Source organism: Salminus brasiliensis, chromosome 6 (assembly GCF_030463535.1).
Source record: "Salminus brasiliensis chromosome 6, fSalBra1.hap2, whole genome shotgun sequence".
In the NCBI taxonomy this organism is placed as follows: domain Eukaryota; kingdom Metazoa; phylum Chordata; class Actinopteri; order Characiformes; family Bryconidae; genus Salminus; species Salminus brasiliensis.
Window position 1 is genome coordinate 39,766,740 of NC_132883.1, and position 26,660 is coordinate 39,793,399.

Here is a 26,660-nt window from a genome sequence, read left to right on the forward strand (position 1 = left end):
GCCGGGAGGACGCTCATCGAGAGCCGCGTTACCGCTGCTCGTGTGCCGGTGGACCCAAAGATGGATACGGCCGTTGGCAGTGTTCAGGCGCTCAGGTGTGTTTAGGGAAGGACAGGGTAAGTACTAACCTACACCGCACACCCTTCTATTAACCTTACGGTGCTGTTAATGGTAGCTAATGTTGTAGCTACGTACGGTACGCTAATTACGGTATTTACGTTGAGCTGTAGTTTTAGACCTCCGGTACACTGTTTATTAGCTGTATTAGCCGTCAGACATTTTCAGGGTACAAGGTTTTAGGCTACTAGCCACAATTGCTGAAAGCTCGTAATTTGCCGGCATGTTATTGGAATTCTCCGTTCCACCTTAAATGGTGCAGCAGTTACGTTCTGGCGCCCCAGGCGCCAGAACGTAACTGCTGCACCATTTAAGGTGGAACGGAGAATTCCAATAATATGCCGGCATATATGAAACCAACGTGAGCCAGTGAGTGTTTTAACCAGCAAAACTACACTTAATAACCCTCAGCAAGCTAATTTCACTCAAATAAGCTGTACATTGATCAAAAACATCATGTAAAGCAGCACTTAATGACCCTCCAGTCAGAAAATGCGACAAACCCTTGCCTTGCACTCACTAAACACAACAATGTGCTTTCTGTGGCTCTGGACTCAACCTCCAGCTGTTTGCCATGAATGGTCCCCGTCTCTTCCTCCAGACTGCCTGCAGTTATGTAAGCTCAGCAAGAATCCCCCCACCAACTCTTGGGACGCTGGACGTTGGACGCTCAAATGTCCCCTTGTTCTGCTTCCCCGAATCTTCCAGTGGTCAGCAGAGTTCAGCAGATTTCTCAGTGGAGATTCATTGTGAGGCTTGTAGCTGATGGTGGGAAAAGGTTGTTATAATTTTATTAAAAAAAAATACAAATATTGGAATTATGCTTGGAGATGGCCCGATCCGTTCCAGAGGATCTGGCCCAGTGGAACAGGGATCAGCTATTTCAAGCTCAATCCAGCTTGATCCTTTGTTTTTACCACTGTGTTTAAGCAGAGCGCCCTCTGGAGTCGTCTAGGCGTAAAGCTTGGTGTAAAACTGCTATTTATTTCCTATATATCCATGTGGGGACGAGCGTTACTTTGGCAGGAACATGCCGTTTTGCCAGCGCGACTACCACGTTCACTTCTTGTCAGGTTATATCAATTTTTCACTTAAACTAAAGTGATGAAGTTATGTCCTTCTGCTGTTCAGCAGTAAAAACATTGTGGCACACAGAAGACACTCGTTATACATGTTATGAAGTCCACTAAGACTGTCAGACACAAGAACAGTTTTTACCCTCAGGCCATCTCCTTCATCAACAGCTGATCACCATCATCAGCTATAGGCCTTAGATATTACTGATAAGCTATTGTTATCACTTATCCTACAGTTACTGCATTACTGCACCATTATTCCTCTTACACGTTTACACTGTGTCCTTGTGTAGTGTATGTATACTGTGTCTACTACTGTTCTCTGTATATTGTGTATGGTCTGTGAATTATATGTAGAGTATCTATATATTGTCAATACTAGAGAAACAGCCGGAAACAAATTCTGTGTGTGAACATACTTGGCCAATAAATCAGATTCTGATATTCTATTCCTCAGTTGTATAATTTAAACTAGTTAAAAATGAAATCAGCCAGTGGTTTTCCTTTCCTCATTTCACTAGTGGACTAACCACTAGATTACTACGGAAGGAGGCTATAAAGTGCTGACTGTCATGACTGTAAGTTCTCAATTGCTGCATTTCTAAAACTGAACAGTAGAAACTCGCTCAAATAATTGTAACACTAGAAGCACAGATTGTTATCTTTTTTACTATAATTATATTAATACACTTAAATAATTGTTATTCTAATCACGATGTTCAAAGTGGACTAAAGTGCTTCCACTAAGACCTCAGGATCGCTGGTGTGAATCCTGGGTCATGCTGCCTGCCAACAATTGGCCTGGCTCTCTCCAGGTTGGTGGGCTCTCTCTTCAGTATGATGTTGGCCAACATGGGCGTCTGCTAGCTGAAATTCATCAGAGCTGGGTAACCAGTGCTTTCCTCTGAGAACGTTGATTGTCTGATGATGTTGCATAGACGGCAGTTGTGGCTAGTTGCACATGTGTCTGAGGAGGCCTGTATCAATTCTCACTCTCCCAGCGACAGGAGCATTGCATATGAAAGGGGAGAGTACTAATGAGTGGGTTGGGTGATTGGCTATCTAACATTAGGGAGGAGAATTGGCCAATATTATAAGCCATGTTGTATGTTGTTCAGGCCCTAGCTGGGCTGTTGTTCTTTGGTCGAGGTGCATTAATTATGCTCATATTCCATTTGTATTAATTGCATTTGCTTTTGCTGTTTTATTTAATTGCAGGTCTCACCATTTCAACTGGAATTTCCTGAAGTTGTTTCCGATTTGATCTAAAGAGGAATGAGGAATGCTGAATGTCGTCTTACCATACAGAATAATGTCAAATCGGAGGACCTTGGATCATGTTTCTTGAAGAAACTCATTAAGGACCTTATTTTGGGCTTGTTCCAAATCATGCTCTGGAAACCTAAGTCCTGAACGGTCACTCCTTGTCCCTCCCCCGATTGTTTTAGAAGAATCCCCGTTTGTATCAGTCTGCAGGGATGGGTCCCTTTATGTCTCCTTTCGATAACCTGCTATGCATGCTGCTGGGCATCTCCTTCACTGTTTGGTTCACTCTGCTGCTGGTCTTCATTATCGTGCCAGCCATCTTCGGCGTGTCCTTTGGCATCCGCAAGCTCTACATGAAGACCCTGCTGAAGGTGTTTGAGGTGAGTTGGGTGCAGGGGATGAAATCGTAAACTACATATGATCAGATTCGGTTGTAATGTGGCTGGAACATTTTGGGAGGAGGAATATGCATGAAGCCCGTCCTTGGAAAATGAACTCCCTCCTTTTGGAAGGGGATATGCCCACATGCAGACTGCTCCACTGGGTCATGACTCAGCTCTTGACCGCCATATTATGTGCTGATCCGTGGAGTTTTTGAATTTACAACTGTCTCAGGAGATCTGGTGAGAAGCTTGTTTGGAAATACAGTGAACAGGGTAACCAGGACAGGTCAACTGCATTGGTCTCGTTGGCGTCCAGACCTGGGAAACTTTATAGCAGGTCATTGTAGATTCCCAGCAGGGACTGCATGCCAGTTTGACGGCAACCATTGGTTTATAGTTATAAATGAAACTCAAGGTCACATATCCTTAAAAAACGTAAGACCCCGTTTACACCTGGTCACTTCAAGTGACTAGTATGTGGATTGTGTTTCTTATTGTATTTACTAATTCATTCATTTAATTTGACTGACCTGATAATTTGGCTATCAAATGATTACTTTAAAACACTGCATTAAAAACACTTGAGACACAATGATTAGCCAAATTATTAAAACCATCTGCCTAATATTGAGTAGGCCCCCCTTGTGCTGCCAAAACAGCTCTAACCCGTTGACCGCTAAAAGTGTCCTGTGGTATCTGGCCACAGGCTGTCGCAGCAGATCCTTTAAGTCCTGTAAGTTGTGAGGTTTGTAAGGCTTCTGTAGATGGCGTCAAGAAGCCTTGGGTGCCCATGTCCCTGTTGCCGCTTTATCAGTTGTGCATCTTTGGAGCACTGTTGGTACTGACCACTGCACATCGGGAACACTCCACAAAATCTGCCTGTTGTTTTGCATATGTTCTGACCCAGTCGTGAAGCCACCACAATCTGGCCCTTGTGAAAGTGGCTGAGATTCTTATGCTTGCCCATTTTTCCTGCTTTGAGGCCTGACTGTTCACGTGATGCCTAATATGTACATAAGTCTATTTTGGGTCAAAATCTTTACTTTAACCTTCTGGAGTCTGCAAACACACCAGCGCATCCAATTGGATGTTTCTCGATGTTTCAGTTAATACCTTTGCGATAACACAGCAAAGAAATATGCCTGTAAAATATATATATATATATAAATATAAATGTGTGTGTGTGTGTGTGTATATATATATATATATATATATATATATATAATGCCCGTAACGGATTGAATTGAAGAAAATCTTAAAAATACCCTCCAGACTCCAGAGGGTTAAGAAATGACAAGACACAGCTTAAGACTAGTTGACATTTAGTGGGTGTAGGTTAGCCTACATTTTGCTCTGTTCGCTTCATAAAAACATTATATGTGATGCATTATGTATCGCTCTCAAGCCAGGACTTCAGCTCGTGATGGTGCTTCTATCCTTGGCACTGCAAAGTAAAACCTAGGAGTGTTGCAGAGAAAGAGAGAGTGAGGGCAGAAGTAAGGAATGAGAGCCTATAGGGGGTTGGAATAGGAATGGGAAAGAGGAGCCCCTGCCCCACAGCTGCTGTTAATTTTAAAAGACATGCACATACACACATGCACGCCGACACACATACATACACATGCATACACACACGCATCAGATGCTCTCCTTTTCCAGACTGTTATGCAAGTGCACGTGCCTCTTCGCTTTTCCTACAGACGTGCGTGCAACTGGTCTCTATCTGCCCTGTGCTGTCAGTTCCTGAACTAGGAGGAGGGGAAATTGCTGGACTGCTTCAGGAAAGTAATGTCAGACTGAGATGGAAAGTGAGGGAGTAGCAGTTTAAGCAGAAGGGAGGAGGCAGGGAAAGCTAATCTAGTTTCTACCCTGCATGCACTACAACTACAAGCGAGCCAATATTGCTGTATTATAATCAGCCAATGGTCTAGCAGCAGTGCAGTTCATACAGTCTTGCAGATATGGGTGCAATCATGTCAACATGGATCACAATCTTAATTGAATTTTTCCAATATCTTGTGGAATCCATGCCATGAAGAATTGAGAGCAAAGAAAAAACATTGTAGAAAATTATTGCTTGATGGTGTTGTTTATTAGAGCAAATTGAGGGAAAAGTGTGATAGTATTTTGACTTACCATTACAGTAACTCTGCCAGTTCTTGTTTGAATCTAGCCTAAAATGTAAATAATAGTGTTAAAATGTAAGAAGTCAAAACAAACCGGGTCCCAAAAATGTGCAAATAAGCCAAATCTAAAACCTTACAGTATGTGAAAACTTATTTTTACTTTAAAAACTGAACAAAATGTGTAATGTAACCACCACTGTCCCAACCTATGCATAAGATTGCACCATTGGTTAAATGTGGGAAGCAGTACATTGGTTCTTCTTGGTCCCTCTTAGTCCCTCAAAGTTCAATTTGTGAAATCCTATGCTGTGTTAATTCATAGGCCCAGAGGCATCACATTTCAAGGCATACAAGCCTCCAAGACCAATAAGGAGTTGTTATTGGCTCTATAAAGCCCAAACAAGCCAATGAAAAGTGCCTTCTACTGTGTATTTTCTTACCTCTCGTGAGGTGATTAGGTTAGATGAAGATCAGTGAGTGAAGGGAATTTGTACTCTGTCGTGCATCAGCTCCACCTTCACGTTATGCAACAGGCAATGATGTCAGTCCAGAGTTGCAGAATGAACATGGCGCACACATGACGCCTACTTTGGGCCTCCTGTAAGTCACTTGAGCCACTGGAACACTTTCCAGATTTAAGCTGTGTGCAACAGTAAATGCACTAGAGATGTACGGCATTAGTATTTCTATGAGTGAAATGATCACAGTATACATTACTGTGGAAAAGTGGTTTTAGGCATCTGTGAAAATTCAAATGGAAATGCTGCTTATCTGGGCAATAAGTGTTTATTTCCTCAGTAAAACACTAATTAGAATTAGAATTAGAATAAATACAAATAACATTTCTGCTTAATGATGTAAATTTAGGAACCAGGCTTTGTTCTTCAGACTAGCTCATGAGATCTCAGCTACTTTCATCAACATTAAAATTCTCTTTCCTTTTTACTGTATTTATCTTTACCTGGATTTGTTTATAAAGGGATCTGGAGTTTCTACAGTAAAAACTCTTATTGCTGAGAGAAATACTATTAAGCTATTTAAGAAAGTCTCCACAGCCCAGTATATTAATATTATAACATGGTGTATCATAATAAGTGTTGTTCAGTGTACTGAAAATGTTCAGAATGCACTAATATGCATTGAAACAAATTTGTGACGTATTTTATTTGTAAAAGGTAAAAAAAAAAAAGGTAAAGGTGCATGTATTTGTCACTGTACAGCGAAATGTGTCCTCGTATTTAACCCATCTGTGGTAGTGAACACACACACACACACACACACACACTAGTGAACTAGGGGCAGTGAGTACACACACACCCAGAGCGGTGGGCAGCCAACTCCAGCGCCCGGGGAGCAGAGAGGGTAAAGGGCCTTGCTCAAGGGCCCAACAGTGGCAGCTTGCCGAACCCGGGAATCAAACCCACAATCTTGTTATTGATAGCCCGCCGCTCTAACCGCTGAGCCACCACTGCCCCCTAGTATTATTCACCTGGAGACTTGTTTGCAACAAGCAATGCAGTGGGTGGTTAGTACAGGAACAAGGTGATGTTTTTGTTTTTTATTGTCTGTTCTTGTAGTATTTTGTGATAGTATTGTTTACTTGTTTCTGTAGGTATGACTTACCATAACATAAAGTGAACATGCTGTGCTTTTGGATCTTTGTCCAACCAGTATCAGACCATAGCGGTCACTGTGTTCTTCTCACAACAACATTTTAGCTATTTGGTGGTTGAGGTGGGCTTAACCCAGCGAGGCTGTAATGTGTTGGGTGAAGGGAATGGACTGGGCCTTATATGTATCTGGGATACATATAGGGTACATATATGGGGTATGGGAAGGAGGTATTAACCTGATGAGGCTTTTGATGTAGTGGATTATTAGAGTATAGGGGAAGGAAATGGGCTGGGCCCAACTGTAGCTCCAGTTGTTAGGTGCTGGATTTTGTGACCTTCCTTTATAATACTTGGGGAAACTCCAGCAAAGCAAAACTTTTATGTCCAATATTGCAACGTTATTGCAGCAATATTGCAAAAATGTTCTTAACTTTCAATAGAAGACAGTGTAAAAGTATCTAATGAGTCATTTTGGTGCATTTTTATTGGTCTATTTATCATGAAAGTTTCACACAATGAAAAGGACAACTGGCAGATTCACATTATGTCAAAATGTAATAAAACAATAGAAATGGAGATATGAAGTTACTAACCTCTAAAGATCTGTGGATATTCTCCAACTGAATGATTTTGATGCTTGTATGCTAGTAGGTAGTGATCCAGTTGTTGGTGGTGTAACATATACTGACATTTACCTCAAAATAAAAGGCAGTTTAGTTAATGTCCGTTAATAAATTTCCAGCTCCAAAATGAACCAACCATCAGGATCACTTTTATGTGTCTTACATATAAGATACAATATATAAAGTGTATAAATAACACATCTAGCTTGTCACCTGTGTGGTAGCAAAACAGTTCTAATGATTTAGAGATCTTCCTCTAATTTGTGCTTGATTTCCGGTGTGTTTTCCAGTGGGCCACATTGCGAATTGAGAGAGGAGCCAAAGAGAAGAACCATCACCTGTATAAACCCTATACTAATGGTGAGTCTGCTGTGTGTATGTTTGAGCAGGTATTTAACTAGAGCTATTTGCCTTTGCTCTGTCTGTTTATCACTGATGTGACGTGACGTTTGCATGGGGCTGTTTGTATTGGTGTTGCACCTTTACACTTCTTCAGTGGTGTTTGATTTCTGTCCACCTACAGTTGTACCAGTGAAGACACAGGTTTTTATGGTCAACACTTGTGTCGGTAGTTCAGCGGTTAGTCAGCAGCCGCCGCCGCACTGGGCTGTCAGATACTCTGTGGAGCTGTAGCAAACACTAGCTTAGTGAGTCTTAATGATTAAGTACTTCATGCAAAGTCCATTCAAAAGGTTTGAATCGCTTGTCAAATTATATTATTATTATTATTATTATTATTATTATTATTTTCCATCTCTCAATAATTAAAGTGAGTGTACATTTAAATACATTTTATACATTATATGTACATTTATATATATTATTATATATAGGGATGGGCAATATGACAATATTTTATCGTATTTGTTATTGTGATACACAGTATGCATTTTTAGGCCTATTGAGGATACCGCCAGTGCTTGAAAAACACTGATCTACTGCACGTTTCATTGCAAGCAGTGTAATTGGTGGTGTTTAATTAGATGAAGTGCAGCATATTTTGTACAAACATCACTGTATTCAGTATGGAAGAGTATTAGAACAGTAGTTTTTAAGAATCTGTGGCTACTGATGCATTTTGTCTGCAATCCGTGCATCACAGTTAATACTGTGGATCATAAGATTTTTTTACCATATCGCCCAGCCCTAATTATACACTACACCCCTGATGGTGTACTTAAACTATTTTTGGGAACCATAGCAGCATAACATTTTCTGTTTAAAATCATTTTCCGCCACCAGATCTGGGTTCTGGATGGTGATTAAGTATATCATGAGATACATGAGCATATCGCAAGATACTGGCACCGGTGATTTTGAGCCGCAGTACACCGGTGCCAGTATCTCGCGTTATTGCACAAACCTTGAGTGTATTGTTGTGATTAAGTGGATTTCAGTTAGCAGGGTTACAAGCAACAGCCAAAACATCCCATGGCTACACGCACTGCTACACACACTGCCAAAGCTCTGTATTCTAATAACCTGTTCTACTTCAAATAGTGCAGTAGGTCATGCTCCATGGCTGACTGGCTGATGTAATTCCTTGTCTCAAACCACACAGCTACCTACCTGTGTAGCAACACATCTGATGAGTTTAGTGTGTAGTAGTGTACTTGCGTGCGGTTTGGGATGCCGTGCGAAAAACAGCAAAAAATCTCCGGTGTTTAGCTTATTTTAAGTTATTAAAACAGGTTGGAAAGTGGTATATGTAAAAAGCACATTCATTAATTAGAATATACACTATTACATTATTATTATTAGCTTAAGTTTTTCTGTTAGATTAAGTTTTCTGTTCTTTTAACACGTTTTACATTATTTTTATTATTACACTATTACATTATTATTATTAGGGGTAAATAAAATAAAATGAAAATATAGGATATTGGCCTAATAATTGTAATAAACAAATAAACAGGTGGCTGGGAAAAAACAAGTCCATCCGTAGAGTTTAGTGACATGCCGAGTTCATTTATAGTGGAGAGGAAGTATACCGGGATGAGCCAGTCTTCTAAAAGTGCCTAAGACTCCTAAGACCATTTACTGGCCTCATCCAGTAACATGTGGGATTCGAGCCTCACTTAGCTGGAACATGGTCTGTGCTATAGTGCTTAGCCCACTGGCTAATTTATCTAAGCCTAGATAGTCAGCTACGAGTCTCTCATTTTACCTTTCTGTGAAATGAGCCCCAGTCTCTCAGACACAGGTTTTTATGGTCAACACTTGTGTCGGTAGCTCAGCAGTTAGTCAGCAACAGCTGCACTGGGCTCTGATACTCTGTGGAGCTGTAGTTCAGCTAGCTAAGCGAAGACTAGCTTAGTGACTGAGCTAAACACACAGGAAAAAGCATTTTTTCTATTTTTGATCAGTGATCATTCCTTCTATCTTTTCAGGCATCATAGCCAAAGAGCCCACCTCCCTGGAAGAGGAGCTCAAAGAGATCCGCCGCAGCGGCAGCAACCGGGACCTGAGTGCCGCCTCCGCCACGTCCACTGCTCCTGCCCCGTCCTCCTCCGAGTTCGCCATGTCGGACATCTTCTACTTCTGCCGGCGCGGTGTGGAGAGCATCGTGGACGATGAGGTGACCAAGCGCTTCACGGCTGAAGAGCTGGAGTCGTGGAACTTGCTGACACGCAGCAACTACAACTTCCAGCACATCAGCACTCGCCTCACCGTGCTGTGGGGGCTGGGAGTGGTCATCCGCTACTGTTTCCTACTGCCGCTCAGGTGAGGCCTAGGAATAAATGGGGGCACGTCTGATTCAGCAGCTCTGTGTGTTCTAAAGATAATCACTCGCTAGGTGAGGTGGAACAGACAGCGGAAGGGAGAGAGGTGGACCATCTATCACTGCCACTGGTGGCAGATACTGTCCCAAGAGATACTTCCGGAGGTCTTGTGTGAGGTCTATGCCTCAAATGCTGAGATCTGTTTTGGTGGCAACACCAACCACCAAGCTATTGTTCACGCCTGTCCAGACAGCTCATTTTAGAAGGACATTAGCTGTCCTGGATGAATATTCAAATCACAAACGGTCCAGATGCAGCTCTTTGATTAGCTCAGCTAGCTCTCGCTCTCATTTACATAACACCTCTCTCTCAGTAAACCAGCCTAACTCGAATGGGCTGCTGCTAAAAGGTCTGTCTAAGTATGTCAGATTATCCATTAGAAGTCTAAAGTCACTATACGTTTGGCTTACATTATTTATTATAATATGTACTGTATGCAGTATGTATAAATGATGATACACTACATGTCCAAATGTTTGGGGACACCCCTTCTAATGAATCCATTCAGCTACTTCAAGTTGCACCAATTGCTGACACAGATGTGTGAATGCATACACACACACACACGCACACACAGTTTGTGTAGTCCCTATAGAGAATTACTACCGACAGTGTAGGACTCTCTGAAGCAGGTGAACAGGAACCTATTGGCTGCCTAATGCCAGATGTGGGCTAGAGGGGTATAAAGCCCCCAGCATTGAGCTGTGGAGCAGTGGAACTGTGTTCTCTGGAATGATGGATGATGCTCCATCCAATGCTTTTGAGTTGGGGATAAGAGGGTGTGGTGTCCCTGGACAGTAGAGACAGTTATGCCAACAAAAGCAGGGTTGGTTTTTTGTTTTGATTATTATAAAATACCCTTAATTTCTGGTGTCTGGATACTTTTGTCCATATAGTGTAGCAAGTAACATGATGCATTACATTACCATTTAATAAAAAAAAAATGATATTTGTACTTTATACTGGAAACTACACCAATCAGCCATAACAGCCTAAAGTGAATCACACTGATTATTTGATGATAGTGGCACCTGTCAGGGGGTGGGGTTTACAAGCAGCAGTTGTGTTGGAAAAGCGGGAAAGTGTAAGCATCCGGGTCATGGGCGTCCAAGGCTCACCTCACAACTTACAGGGCGTAAAGGATCTTCTGCTACCATCTTTGTTCCAGATACTGTCCCTAGGGACACCTTCAGGGGTCTTGTGGAGTCCAGGCATTGAATGCCTAGATTTGTTTTGGTTGCACAATATTAGACTTAGGTTGTAATGTTGTTCAGTGGCTGATCGTGAAAGTGATGGCTTGTAACACTGTTAACATTCTGAAAAACTGGTGTTCTGTTGACCCCCTTCTTCCAGACTAGCTTGTGCTTTTGACTCTGGATTTCATTTTCCTTGATTTTTATGTACCCCAGTTTTCCAAATGGCAGTTAAATTATGTATACACTCTTAAAAATAGAGGTGCTTCAAAGGGTTCTTCAAGCCATGCCATGGAAGAACTACTTTTGGTCCCATAGAGGACCATGGGATATTGCTCTTAAGAAGAGACCTCTGATCTGAGAGCAGGGCTGGTGTTTCCGGTGTGCTGGTTGAGGCTGTGATGTGGGTGAGGGCAGATGGCCCTGTATCAGTATGAAGCTCCTAACCCTGAGGGGAACCTGTAGGAACCCTGCTGTGATAGCCTAGTCTGAGTTTAGCACGTTTAACCTCCAGCTAATTCTGCTTCTGCTTCTGCTCTGAGCCATATGGGGCTTCAATAGGATTAGAAGCTGCCAGGTCAGTGGCCTTAACCCACATTCTAGGACATGCACTCCAGACACAAGGGGAAGAGCTTTATAATTGAGCTCTTTTTAATCAGATGCTCTGCACTTGGGTATTGTGTGTGTGTGTGTGCTTAATTGAATTTTAGGGCAGGAAGGAGTTCACTTACACTCAATCTTCACATACAGCGTTCTTTTCAGAGCTGGTAGGACGGAAATGATGAGAGTGCATGAAAACAGACATCTTGATGCTGATGATAGAAGTTTATTTATATGGCTGATCCCACTGTATAGTAAGTGTCACTAATAACTGAGTAGGTACATATTTGTACAGATTGATTACAGTAGGGGCTCAATAGCTGTACCAGCATATTCTCTCTTAAGTGGTTATAAATGTGTAATAATATGAGGATAATTGTATGTATATGAACCACCATGTGCGAAAAATCAAAAAGTTGATACACTCACGTAATCACACGCTGTATTACTGCTGTAATCCGTCTGTAACAGTAAATGCATCACCAGTAGTTACGTATGAAGTTGCCCCGAAAGGTTTAAATGGAATGGAGCTAATTGGCCGTGCTCTCACTGGGTGGGTAGATGGCATTCTTAAGTGATGTTGGTCAGCGGTGTGTGGCGGAGCTCGGCACTCTGAGTGTGTCAGCTGTCCAGCAATGCTGCATCCATTGCGTTCAACAGTATGAAAAGAGGCGACAGCTGGTTTTGCATGTATCAGTGGAGACCTGTTCAGTCCTCCTAGGTTTGGGAGCATTGCTAGTGCTAAAGCTACGAACTGGTAGGTTAACTGTCAGTACCAAATTGGAAAAAATGAGGGAAAAGCTGCTGCAATATAGGATAATAATTTTCTCCAATGAGCACACACTAGTTTAGCTTTAATGCTGGTTTAAAACCAGAAATAAAAAAAGTGTTCATGAAGTGAAGGTCGAACTAATCCAGCTTTATGTCAGGGCTTGACTGTGACTGTTATTTGTAATATTTGCTAGCTAAAGGCATAACCTAATGGCATATCTGCTTGTGTCACTTTCAGGTTAACACTGGCCATCACAGGTGTGACACTATTGGTTGTCTTCACCACCATAATTGGATTTCTGCCCAATGGGAGGTAAGAGAACTCAGAGGAACGTCCATTCAAGGTGTTCCTTCTGTTTGTTGGGTTTTTTTTGGTGCAGATGGTTTCAGATGGTAAATTCTTTTGTATGTTTACAAATTGTACATATATGTGTATGTGCCTATAGGGTGAAGAATTTTCTCAGTGAGAAAGTGCATTTGATGTGTTACCGCATCTGTGTGAGAGCACTTACTGCTATCATCACTTACCATCACAGGTAAGGACACACACACTCTGTATTTTTTTTGTACAGCAGCATTTAACCTCTACAGTTATGAATTGGGAAATTGAGAACACAGTCAGTAGGCAGCCACCTCAGCGCCCAGGAAGCAGTCGGTGGTTAGGTGCCTTGTGGTGGTCCTGCGAGTCCTGACCGTTAAAGAAGGTATGCAGAAAAACAGATGGACTATAGCCTGTAATTGTAGAGCCTACAAGTGCTCCTATATGCTAAGTGGAGCTGTAGAAAAAAGGGGGTGGGGTTGATGGTATAGTAGGTTGCTTAAGGATAACCTGATGATGCTAGATGATGTCTTCTAGTTCCACCTAAACCCCCCTTCAGCTTTGACGTGCCACCATGCAGATGAAGGAGGGGTTAGAATTAGTAAACACAGTCAAATACCCGACCTGTAATGACCTGCTGTGTTTAGAGCCGGATTTATTCAAGATCAGACACATCATACAGGCTTGAATTTAACTGGAATGTTACGTTTCATTTTGCCTTTCACTTAACATTAAGCCCCCAATAAACCACGTCAGCTCTGACTGACTGCTTACTGACGCTGCAGCGTCCAAGTGAGTCACAACTTTGTTGCTTGTGATGCTGATCACGTGCTTGAGGCCCAAAACTGGTGCAATTGCAATAGATAGAATACTGAAATTAGTATTTTCAGTGTTTGTTGACTGCGTTTAAGGGAAAAAAAACACAGGCGACTGAGCAGCTGCTGAATTTCATCAGTAAACATTTCTGCATTGTTTCCATGGAATTAAGCAACTGCCAGAAACGGCATCTCCACGAAACAGCAATGCTTGTGGCTGATCCCAGGCAGCAGAGTCAAGAACCCGCCGACAGTGGACTGAGGAGGGACAAACCGAGAACCAGTGAAACAGTTCATCGATGATGTCCGAGGGCAATGAAGGCTGTCCAGTCTGGGTGGAACTGACAGAAAGGCTGCTGCGGAGCCACAGACCTAGAGTGCCCATGCTAACCCCTGTCCACCATTGAAAGCACCTAAGATGCAAATGGATACATGTCAGAACTGGGCCTGGGTGCAATGGTCGAAGGTTGCTGAGTTGAGTCCTGGAACACATGGAATCACATGGAACAATCACATAGGTCTGATCCATGACATCCCTGCTTGCCACAGGAGACCTTCAGAGGTAGCGTGAGCACTGTGGAGTACCAGCAGCGTATCAGGCAGTTCATAAGATGTTTGGATTGTGTTCGGATTGTCAATGCAGTGGAGCATCCCTCTGCTTTAAATGGCTTCTTTTGTTAGCTTGAATGAAATGCCGTCCTTGTGCTGTATTGATTATTGTCGCTATGCTATCTCTCATGTGTAAATAATTGTCAGATGGTGCTTTAGGCACTGACCTTGTCTGCACAGCAGCTAGAAACCACACAGCAACACACCACGGGAATGTGTTGAGATGCTTTAATGGCCATGACTCATTTCAAGATCTTTTCATTCACTTCTAAATGCGTTCTAACTCTTCACTAATCAAGCATTGGACACGTACCAGACAATCTGTTGGTCAGCCACTGAGCCTGTGCTCAGGGCAACCAGGGCTCATCTCTCATTCCGAGGTCGGTGGGTTTAGGTGGGTGAGTTCACAGTAGTATGTAAGCTACGAGAGGAATGCTCCACCAGACACCATAATTACCACTCCATTCACACTCCTGTCTGTTTAGGGTGTAGACTGCACTGCCCTCCACTTTGAACAATTAAATGCTCTTAATGCCAGCAGAATCTGATAGATATGATGGAGTTAAGCTTGAAAACTGACAAACGAACAGAAATCAGTTCATATAGTAAATCATTTATGCTACAATACTAACCCTGCTTATACAGCAGGATACTGGAAAACCTAAGGTCAAATACAAGCATTCATAGGTGCTATGACACCTGTTATTCAGTCAGTAGGTGTGTTTAACCCCTAAACTCCAGCATTTGTACATGCAAAGGCTTTTTATTTGGTGATTATGATAATTACCATGCAAATCAACGTGTAATAAACGTTTGGACCTGCCGTTGGGGTCTAGGATTGTTAAAAGTGGAATAGAATCCATGTATTAAGTATTTTGAATGGTCATTTAAACGATGATTGATAAGTATGTGACTTTGGACGGAATGAAATGTGCTCAGATGCAGTTTAACAAGCCTGTTTGAGCTTATTCCCCTCATTGAATAGTGTGTGTAATGCCAATCTCCATGTTTTCCCGATCTCCATGTTACCCCGAAGATATAACCATGTATTAGAGGCCGTAATTAAAATCAATAAATTGTATTACAGTAATTGTATTGCTATACTTAGTCAGTTCATGCCTAGAATTACCCTAACTGGGCAAGTCAACCAGCTGGTAGACTTCTTTATCCGCCTCCTGACTCAGTCTTCCATGAGTCATCAAGGGGGAAAAAATGTAAAAGTTGCTAAATGATTATCCAGAAACAATTATTTTTAATTATTATATTTTTGCAAATGTATTTTTAAGTGTTACTGTTACAGGGTGAAAGATAAGGAACCTTTCACTGCTAGCCAGTAGTGTGTGGCAGCATTTGGTGCTGGTCTTTTATGAATGTGGGTTGTTGTTGTTATAGAACGTGGGATCAGTGACTGCTGTGCTCCTCTCAACAAACCACACTGAGCACATGTCTCTCAGCCATTCACGTCAATGTGAGCAGCTAAACCGTGAAGCCTTGGGCCACGAGGCAGAGTATGAACAGTGTGTTTACACAGTCAGATAGGAGGCACTGTGGCCCCAGGGTTTTTTTTTTGGTTTTTTTTGTAACTTTCCAGGATAGGGTGTGTGTGTGTGCGCCTGGGTGTGTGTGTGTGTGTGTCTTCATCTTGTCCTGTGCAGGCCTGGCCTTGCTTGGAGCAAGCTGTGCTGTGACATATAGTGAACTTCATGCTTGCTGCGTATTTAAAATCTGAGCACTGCTGTGGAAGTCTCTCCTCTCTTTATCTTCTGCTGCATTGACGTTGCTTCTGTGCCACCTTCTTATCGTTGGCGTAAGCTCTGGCGTAGGCTTTGTCGTTTTGCTTTCTCTCTCTATTGTTCCTCCTGCTTCTGGTCTCTGTATCTGTTAAACTCTAAACTGTTGGCTAGAGCATCGTGGTCCTTTAGGGACATAACGTCATCAGACTCACAGGCGCTGTTTTCCCTCAGTGTGGATAAAGTCTCTCAAAACGTCAGAGACGTTCTGACCATGACGTGACCGCTCTCATCTGATATCAGTAGTTGAGGGGAAAATCTGGTCTACATAAACTTGTCCTAAATGAAGTTGCTCACCCAAAAGAACATTTTATAATACCAAGTGTTTCAGACGGTTGGGTCCGATTGTGTGATTCGGGCTTGTATTCAGTGTTCTGATCAGAAGCACAGTTTCTACATCACGGCAGATTCTATCTGTTGAATATTTTTAACATTGGAATAAATGGGCTGCAAATGTTTGGGCACCCTTTTTATGTCATGATACAAATACACTAATAACACCCAACCAACAATATGGGGTACCATGCAACTGCCTAGCAACCGCTAAGCAATTCCATAGCAACCACATAGGATATCATAGTGATGTCTAGGTTGTCGCTTCCATAGCAACTGCCTAGCAGCACCATGGCAATGCCATAGGAACCACCTAGCAGCCCCTTAGCATATCATGGCAGCTGCATAGAAACCACTTGGTGACAACCTAGCAACCACCTAGCAACACCAAAGAAACCACCTATCAACCTCTTAGAATATCATAGCAACTGCCTAGGAACCAAATAACAACCACTTAGCAACACCGTATCAACCGCCTAGCAACACCATAGCAACCACTCAGGATATCATAGCAACTGCCTAGACCGCCACCTAACAACACTAATTATGTTTATGAATATATGTATGTTTTACATTTAAGGCTATTGTGTCCCTCCTTCTTTTCTAGATTGGCAGCTGGTACTGATGAATAAACTGGGCAAATGATCATTAATATAATATGGATCTATACTATGTGTGTGTGTGTGTGTGTGTGTGTGTGTGTGTGTGTGTGTGTGTGTCACACAGTGAGAATAAGCCTAAGAATGGAGGAATCTGCGTCGCCAACCACACATCACCCATCGATGTCATCATACTAGCCAGTGACGGCTGTTATGCAATGGTAAGAGTGTGTTTTTGCCTGCATGTGTGTGTGTGTGTGTGTGTATATGTAAAACAGTTGTGTGGATTGATTTAACAAATGTGTGTGCATGCATGTATGTGTGTGTGTGTGCTTGAGTGCTACAATGGTAAAGAAAAAATGTCCTGCTAAACAGCAGTTGTTCCCTTTACTGGTCTTCAGTGTTTTGCATTTGATTTTTTTTTCCCTCCCCAAAGAATAGTTTCAGTCAGTGTAAACACACACCCATGTAATTGTATACTGTGTGTGTGTGTGTGTGTGTGTGTGTCAGGTCGGACAGATCCATGGAGGTCTAATGGGAGTCATCCAGAGGTCAATGGTGAAAGCTTGCCCACATATCTGGTTTGAACGCTCTGAAGTCAAAGATCGCCATCTGGTGGCCAAAAGGTAACACTGCAATACAACTGTCACCACATTGTTTTTGGACCAGAGATTAATGATCTCAAATCAAATAAAAAAAACAAATCACGTTTATTGTCACGTCACATTACACAGGTGTAAAGGTGAGTGAAAATATAGGTGCATCGCCCCTGATGGTAGTAGAAGCGTTAACTCGATGCATACATCACATACACCTATACACACTCTCTATGTACATTATTGCACTGTTTAAAATGCACGTTCGATATATAAGTGGAGGTGTGATGAGACAGGTAAGATAACTTGTGGACTGTGGACTGGTGCACTGTGCTGCTGGCTGTTCAGTAGCGCTACTGGATGCAAGTAATTATATAAAGAGTTCTACAATTTCCACAAAACAAGACTTCACACCAGGGATGGAAGTTGATTCCAAAAAGCTTGAATTCTCCAGGTCTCTGCATTTAAGAAGTGAGAGTCGGCTACAGTTAACGATGGCACAAAGTGGTGTTTAAAGTATAAACAAAAACAAAATAAGATATAAAATTAGCAATTATTTTTATATTTCTCTATATTTAAGTCATTTCCAACTCCCGCCCACTAGATAGGACTTCAGGAACATGTGCTTCCTCACAGCATCATTGGACAGCTCAACTTGCTTGGAGGAAAACTCTTCTGGCAGCTAACAGGCGCCCGTCCTGGCTAGCATCACACTGATTAATGGGGGGAAAGAAATGGCCATCCAAGCCACCCAGGGAGAGCGAAGGCCAGTTATGCTCTCTGGCACAGTTAGCTATGGAACCACTAGGGATAGAATCTGCAATACTTAGACAGCTGCACCACTTGGGAACCTCCCAAAAATTAGCTGTAGAGGAGTATCAGGTACAGTTTAGCTAGACCCTGTTAGTCAGCTAGGCTAATTTGTCCACATATGAGCTACAGCATGACGGAGAAGTACTCAGTATATACAAATACAGGTGCTGTCTGTTATCTCCATCCATGACCACGACCTCTAAACTTGATTGTACATGACTGATGTTTAAATGAATCCACTGTCATTTCAGATTGAGTGATCACGTGGAGGACAAAAGCAAACTGCCGATCCTCATCTTTCCTGAGGGTGAGCTTGATCTGTACTCTGCAGGTGTTCAGTGGATCACTGCACAATCCCAGGGCATTTTTATTTTAGTTTGGGGTCGAACGTTTACACGTCTGTCTGTTTGCTGGATTTATTGGTAGGCACCTGCATCAACAACACATCTGTCATGATGTTTAAGAAGGGAAGTTTTGAGATTGCCTCCACCATCTACCCAGTGGCCATCAAGGTTTGTGACTCTCACTCACATCAGATTCTGAACGGCTCTTCTGTTTTTAAAGCCCTGCTTTATCTCTGCACCAGTAGTGTTAGTGTTTATACTATACGTCAGCATTCAACAGTTTAGAAGCGGCGTTTCCAGAAGCACAAAAAAGGAAAGTATGAAAAATAACACAAAATAAATGTTGAGGAAAATCCAGAATTCATCAAAAATGGAGCATTATTTAATTTAGTCCTTATTTGTTGAATTTCTGATATATTGGATACAATAATAATAATAATAATAATAATAATAATAAAATAAATTGGTTATATCATCACTGTTGCACAAAAATCTCATATCTCCAAATTAGAACTTTACAAGACAAGGAAAAACCTTCTAAACCCCTTAAAGCAAAAAGGCTCTTTACAAACTAAGGTGTTTTACTCAGTAACAGCAGGGACTTCTGTTACCAGAGAATAGCTCCAACAGCTTGCACAAGTTTGTAAGAACACTTTTGGCCCACTGGCGGATCATAAGCTTTGACTTTTCAGTCAGTGTAAAAAGAGCTTATTCCAAGACATTTAGAGCATTTCTATAGGTCCATTAATTGTAATTTAATATATAGACGGGTGATTCCAAACTTTTGAACACTAGCGTATGTCGTCATTTTCTGGCAGTGTGATTCGATGTGCAATGATGGGTTCATGTTAGCGACTTTAAAGAGATGTCTTATGTAAGACTTGTATGTTTTATATTTATATTTGTGTGTGTGTGTGTGTGTAGTATGACCCTCGCTTCGGTGATGCTTTCTGGAACAGCAGTAAGTTCGGCATGGTGACCTACCTCCTCCACATGATGAGCAGCTGGGCAATTGTGTGCAGCGTGTGGTACCTACCCCCCATGAACCGACAGGTGAAGAAATGCTAGAAAATGAAAGCTTGATTTTAATATTCTGACTTGTTTAGATTTTTTGTTATTTCTTTATTATTATCGTCTTCAGTCAACTGTTCAGTGTGAAGGTCTGCTTACTTACACTATGATATTTATTCAGGTGTCAGTAGATGTTTTTTTGTTTTGTTTTTTTGTTTTTTTTCTCTCCGAGCACATGCATAACCTCAAATGCATTTCCCAAAATGTAAAAATGATTTAATTCACCCTCAAGATACTCAATATTTTTTTCCCAAACTATTACTATACTGTTTTCTGTGGCGATTTCACAGCAACAACCGATCAGGTGTCCCAGCAAATAGAAGTAATATTTGTCCTCTGCTTCATTATGGTTGGTGGTCAAAGCAGCTCAGACTGGGTCATTGACCTCTGAGCTAAGTGTGAAAGCCCTCTTTAAGTTTTAGTTTCTGAGCTGAACTTGACCACGCCTTAAGCGGAAGTCTCCATGCTCATTTTACCGTTCCAAAAAGTAGCCTTTCCAATATCACAGTCTGCTAACTTGAAGACATTCAGCTCCTGGCATGAACAGCCAACGTCTTTCACTACCTAGGTTAAAATGTCAGGGCCTACACCCCTAACACACAGACACACAAGCAGGAAATGCTGGCTCACATGACCAACCCATCCTTTGCATTAGTACCCAAATCATTCACAAATCTCACCAGAGTGGGCCTTGGTCGTCCTGGAGCCCATCCTCTCTATTGGATCCCATTGGAAACGGAGGTCCAGCTTTGCATGCTCCCATGCAAACGCGTCTCCTGTGAGTCATGTGTCTTCAAATCAGCGTCCGGCGCTCAAGGAAAACAAACAAAGTGGCTGGAACAGTCAAATCGCTGTGTCATGGTAGGGTTTCATACTTTGAATACCACTGAGTCCAGATAGAAAGCACAGCTCTGATGGGGTTTTTTCTCTGTATTGGAAAAGTTATGTGCAACTCAAAAAGCACAAAAAGATGCACAAAAATAAGAAATGCTATCATGGTCTTTGCGTAGTGAAAGGGTTCGTCTGTATGATGGGGACTTCTTGCACTTCACTGCTGTCCAAAGAAAACCATTTATCTCCATTTTTGCTCGTTTGTAATTTTCTCCATGGTTTGAACCTTGTAGCTGCTTTTGTATAGTGTGTAAATAATTCTGGATGAATGGACCTATAGAAATGCTCTAAACTACTTTAGCAAACTCTTAATTTATATTGCCTTCCTTTCAAAATTAAGAACATTTTTGCCTTCTCCTGTAAAGTCCCCATTTTGGAGATACATGGTTTTTATTGGACAGCAACAGTATGCTCCCAGTGGCATGGTGTTTTTTTTGTTGTTGTTGTTGCTGGCCAGTGACTGGGATTCAAACCAACGATCCTCTGATCATGCTGACAACGTTGTGGTCCGCTGAATTCCTTGACCTCAAATGACATACCCTATTTGTCCAAATGTTTGTGGACACCCCTTCTAAATAAATGCATGCAGCTACTTCTAATTGCACCCATTGCTGATACAGATGTGCAAATTCACACACACATACACAGCTTGTCTAAAATACTACTCAGATTAACACAAACCTATTGGCCCCATGCTGCCTAATGCACCCCCAGTGGAGCAGTGGAACTCTGGAATAATGAGTTGGGGAGTCAGGGATGAGGTGCAGTGGTGAGCGAGCCTTCCCTGGACAGTAGAGACAGTTACTGCAGCAAAAGCAGGATAGACCCTTAATAATACCCTTGATTTTAGAAGAAACTATGAATGAGCAGGTGTCCCAATACTTTTGTCCCTATAGTCCCATGTTGTTTAATCGCCGTAACTGACTACTTTGTAGTGTTTTTTATAAAGAATGAATAATAGTTAATTAAGGTCTAAGCATGGAAATTGTGCTTTAGTCTGGTCGTACTATTCCAGCGTATAAGAAAGACAGTATTACAACTCATATACATGTGAGTGTGAACTCTCGTCACCCTGACTACGCTGGGAATAACAGGAAAAGACTTGATGATGACAGACGCTCTGCTTCCAGCACTTCACATCACTGCGAAAAACCAGATGGAAGGTCTCAATCTTTCTCCGCTCAAACAATAACGTGCTCAAGCCCAAACACTCCAAGCGCTTTGCTCAGTAAATGTCTTAAATGTTTGAAGCTCATCGTCTGGTTCTGTCCTAACAGGAAGGAGAAGATGCTGTGCAGTTTGCTAACCGGGTGAAGGCAGCCATTGCCAGGCAGGGTGGCCTGGTAGACCTGCTGTGGTGAGTGAGCGCTTAGAACTTATTCTACAGCTACAGAACTTTCAGTGATGTCCCAGAGATGTGGCACAAAGATGTACGAAGCTTTGGCGAACTTGTATATAGAATATGAATATGGTTAAAGCGAAGTCATGTACTGGAGCTGGCAAATATTTGAAGCTATTTCCCATCAATCCACAGGACTCGTTTCCAAAAGGCATCAGGCTTGTTTAGATGGTCCTTTTGTTTGTTTTACCAGTTTCTACGAGCAGTTCTCTCTGAAGGCTCTCTTGGTCTTCCAGACCGAGTTCCTGTTCCTGTTCCTGTTCCTGTGCCAGTAACCAGTGGTGGTGGTTCAGTGGATAGACGTATAATGAGTGGTTACATGTAGCAGGAACCTTCTCCTCCTTCTGATGTGTTTGCTTTTGGTGTCTGCAGGGATGGTGGTCTGAAGAGGAGTAAAGTGAAAGACACCTTCAAAGAAGAGCAACAGAAACTGTACAGCAGGATATTGGTGGGAACTCACGAGGACCGCAGTCGCTCCTGAGGAGGCCTGAGATGAGAGGCCAGCGGGGGGAGAATGTGGTCGGCTGGTTCGTCTGGTCAGCAGGATTGAAGAGGTCTCGTTTCTGTTGCCGTGACTGAAGAAGGGCACGCTTTTCAGTCGGTTCCTGCTTGTGTCGCACCCCAGTTATGACGTGTGAGGCACCAAAACATAAGAAAACAAGGTGTAGTTTGAAAACGTCACCACTTTGTAAGCTCTCTCTGACCTGTTCCTCTAAGACGGACAGGTTGCTATTAACATTGTGAAGAAGCTCCAGCCAGTGGGTCGCTGGTGATTGTCAACCATCAGTTTTTTTCCTGTTTGCTCAGTGGATTTATTACATTTCAGTCTGTTTTTCTGACTATTTATTCTATTCATTCTTTAGTGTTTTTTCATTGTCAGCACAGAATACAGTCGATGGCGTTGTGTAAAAGAAAGTAGTGATAACAGTGTCCTGTTTGAGGTGACCACAGGAAGCTGAATCACACGAGCGAAATATAAACGATGTGTCCTCAAATATATTAGTTGTAACTTTTGGCTGATGGAAATTAGCCATTACAACATTGCAGTATATTGAAACACTGATTTGACATGATTATAGTAGATCCATCATGATTTCTATTTGTTTGAAATGTGAATACCTTGTTTTTGAGGTTTGGTCCGAATGATCACAGTGCATACAGCGTTTTGCAAAATGCAGCATATCAATATTGCACCATATCATTGCTGACATTCAATTTGGCTGTTGTTTTTTACATGGTCATAATTTTATGATTAATAGTCCAGCTGAAATAGTGTGAAATTATATGGTCTTAAAATTGCATAATGAATGAACCATTAGCAATGCTCCAAACTGACCTGGTCTCAAAATTTCATAATGAATGGGTCAATAGAAATACTTCAAAATGACTTGGTCCCAAATTTGCATAATCTATGAACCAATAGAAATGCTCTGAAATTACGTGGTCATAAAATGTAATTATAAATGGACCAATAGAAATGCCCTAACATGATGGGGTCCTGAATTTTCATAATCAATGAATCAATAGAAATGCCCCAAAAGGACTTGGTCTTAAAATTTCATAATGAATGAACCACTTCAAATAGCCCAAATGGACCTGGTCTCAAAATGTCATGATCAATGAAACTACAGAAATCATCCAAAGTTGATTGGTTTTCAAATGTCATGCTGAATAGGCAAAATGGATTTTTCTTTTCCTTAGATATGAGGTTTTTGCCTGCCAGCAACAAACCGTTGATTACAATAGTTCTGACACTGAACACGGCCCTACTTTACATTGTCCTAACAGTATCCCTGTTTACAATTTAACATGCATTGTGATTACTGTGAAGGCTGTATTGGGACTTTTGTCTCTAATGTAAGCATGGAACCATTTCTTTACAGTTCTTCCCTTTACAGTTGATTACGAAATTGCTGCATCACTGTTGGCTAACACCTGTCTACATTTCATCATACATTAACCAGATAAACGCATGATATCGGCCAAAGAAACAGTCGTGACCTCCACTTGTGTGGACATGGTTGATGCAAACGAGTTTCCTCCCAGATAAAGTAGTGCCTGTGAGTGAAGGGATTAAAGCAATACATGCTTAAAGGTGTTTTTCAGTGCTGGTTGTTTAAGAGCCATGTCTCATGTTTCGTTTCACTCCTTATCGTAAAAATAGTGTAAATGTAGCACAATATATTTGATCACATAAATGTCCTTTTCAGTTCACTCCAAAACACACTACTTGAAATAGCCTAGATCTTTAGATCTGCTTCTCTGTCCAGTTATAAGACACCAGCCTGACCTCTCTCTTTGCTTCGGATCTTTTAAGTAGAGCCTGGTAGCCAATTCAAGGAGGCACGCATGAACAGAAATTGATGAAATGCAAATCCAACGCATTTGGCCTCCTTAGGCCTCTGTTCTAGGGTTCTTCACACTCAGTGTGAAAAAGGAACATATAATAAATGTAGCGCTTCAGTGTTGCTCAATGCCCAGATGAACGCCCTCTGAGATGACATGAGCTCACACAGGAGGAGAACACAGTTAATGGGTCCAGTTCATTGCATTACATGGGCTCTACATCTACCTCTACAGTTTTTCCTGTTCATAGGAACCAAAGGAACACTTTGCATTCAGTGTTGGTTCACTCCACACTCTTACTGATCATCGTCCAATCTGGTCTTCTTCTGGACAGCTTTACCTGTACCATTGTTTCAAACATGCACATATTTAAGATGCATTCTCATCTGCTAACTCCCTCTTCCAGTGGATCTCCCAGTGTAGAGCTCAACTTTATGAAGAGGGTAGAGTGAAGATCTCGGTGAAGCTTAATGTGGAGGGATCTAGTGATCATCTGAGGCAGGTTTAATTGCAGGCTGTGTTCCAATTCTCTGAATCCATGCAAAGGTTGCTTAATAGAGAGCGCTCAAGGGTGTGAAATCCGTCCCAAACATTGGAAGGTTAGAAACGAATAAAATACACAAATAAAACTGGCTATATCTTGAATTCCTTTTTTAAAGGTGCCATAGACTGCATTTATTGAATGTTTTATGATGTTTTTGTGAGTATAAATAGCAAGTTAGTAACTTGGGTTGGCATGAGGTTCACAGTTTGTCTCCTCAATGTACTAAACTCTTGTTCAACTCAAAATAAATAAAAAAAAAAACGTCCTAGGGCACCTTTAAATAATTGAAAAAGTAATTAATTAAATGTTACATCAACACACTGCATCATTTTCTAAAGATCTGGAGATCTCCACCCCCAGAGTGCACACCTAAAAATATTTGCATAAGCTACTTTGTGGCCCATCCGCTTTGATTAATTAGCGATTCCTACCTCCATTATGAACACAGACGACACGGTAAACACTTGCCTTCCTAAACGTGCTCGCAGAACTTTGGATTAAGGCTTTGCTAAATAGAGAAAGGAAGTGTAGGAGGCCTAAGTTGTCTCAGGATTGGAACAGAGCCACTGTATATTGGCTTTGGCCATTTGTGCATTGTGTGGGGGTGTGTGAGTTTGAGAGTAAGAGTATATGTGTGTGTGTGTGTGTGTGTGTGTGCGTGTGTGCGTGTGTGTGTGTTGACTGTGTAAATTGCTTCAATACTGCCAGTGACTTGACTGCTGCCAGGCTCTAAGAAAAAGCATCTTTTATCCTTCCCTTCAGCCGTGAAGCTGAATCTTAAACCTGTCTCCCAAACAACATCACTGAATCGCTTCAGTCGTGGATGAACATGTCAAAACATTCAATAAAAAAAGCAACCTGGTAAAGTTGAACAGAGTCTGTGTACGACGTGAAACTGTTCCACATCATTTGCAGGCCTTGGTTCCATGCTGAAAAGGCTGAGTTTATGCTTGAAAGGGAACAGTGAGGACAAGGCTATAAGGTAGCCATTTCCTCCTGTTTGCAAAGAATTGGTGTTTACAGAAACCACAGAGGCCATGTTGAGACCAGGAAAACTTTCAGAGAGAACTGCTAGTAGATTTGATAGAAAGGCAAAGCAAAACCCCTGATTGACTGCAGAAGACCTTCAGGACGATTGAGCAGACTCTGAGGGGGGGGTGCACTGATCTACTATGCAGCAACTACTGCACAAATATGACTTTCCTGAAAGAGTCATCAGAGGACAACCTGCTTCTTCGCCATAAAATTCAATGTTACATGTTGTTAAAACAGCGTCAGATCCTTGGTAAATGGGGTGTTACTAAGTTCTGACCCTGCAGGATGCCCAGTATTTTGCTTTAGGCCCTTTTCTATTTTTGTTAGTTTTGATTAGGATGGAAATGGAAAAGTGATCTTTCTTTAAAAACAAAATTTAACAGGTTTATCCAAAGTAATCATCTTACCAACTTTGGCCCCAACTTCCTCCCACAGGTCTCTCTCTTTATAGAGCCTAATGACGTATTAGCATTTTTATTTAGCGATGTAAACACAGCGTCACTCCTGCTGAGCTCAGAGGGTAGATTACACTTTATTAATGCTGAAATATGGATTAAATCTCATAACTAACTCTCATTCTCTTACCTCTCTCTCTCTCTCTCTCT

At 41.8% G+C, this 26,660-nt stretch overlaps 1 protein-coding gene across 1 annotated transcript; it reads left to right on the forward strand.

The window, feature by feature from the left end:
- LOC140557687 (glycerol-3-phosphate acyltransferase 4-like) lies at positions 1–24,121 on the forward strand. The gene is made up of 13 exons (XM_072682377.1): positions 1–116; positions 2,412–2,839; positions 7,495–7,564; positions 9,595–9,928; positions 12,790–12,864; positions 12,998–13,087; positions 17,144–17,237; positions 17,527–17,642; positions 18,677–18,732; positions 18,852–18,937; positions 19,694–19,822; positions 22,009–22,088; positions 22,503–24,121. Exons 2-13 carry the CDS (start codon positions 2,672–2,674, stop codon positions 22,609–22,611), a joined length of 1,407 nt encoding a protein of 468 aa, XP_072538478.1. The 5' UTR covers positions 1–116; positions 2,412–2,671; the 3' UTR covers positions 22,612–24,121.
- Positions 24,122–26,660: the final 2,539 nt, after the last annotated feature.

Coding starts and splice junctions, on each gene's coding strand:
- LOC140557687 (XM_072682377.1), top strand. CDS start 2,672: ATGGGTCCCTTTATGTCTCCTTTCGATAACCTGCTATGCATGCTGCTG. Junction 12,865..12,997: donor GGATTTCTGCCCAATGGGAG/GTAAGAGAACTC, acceptor ATGTGCCTATAG/GGTGAAGAATTTTCTCAGTG. Junction 22,089..22,502: donor GGCCTGGTAGACCTGCTGTG/GTGAGTGAGCGC, acceptor TGGTGTCTGCAG/GGATGGTGGTCTGAAGAGGA.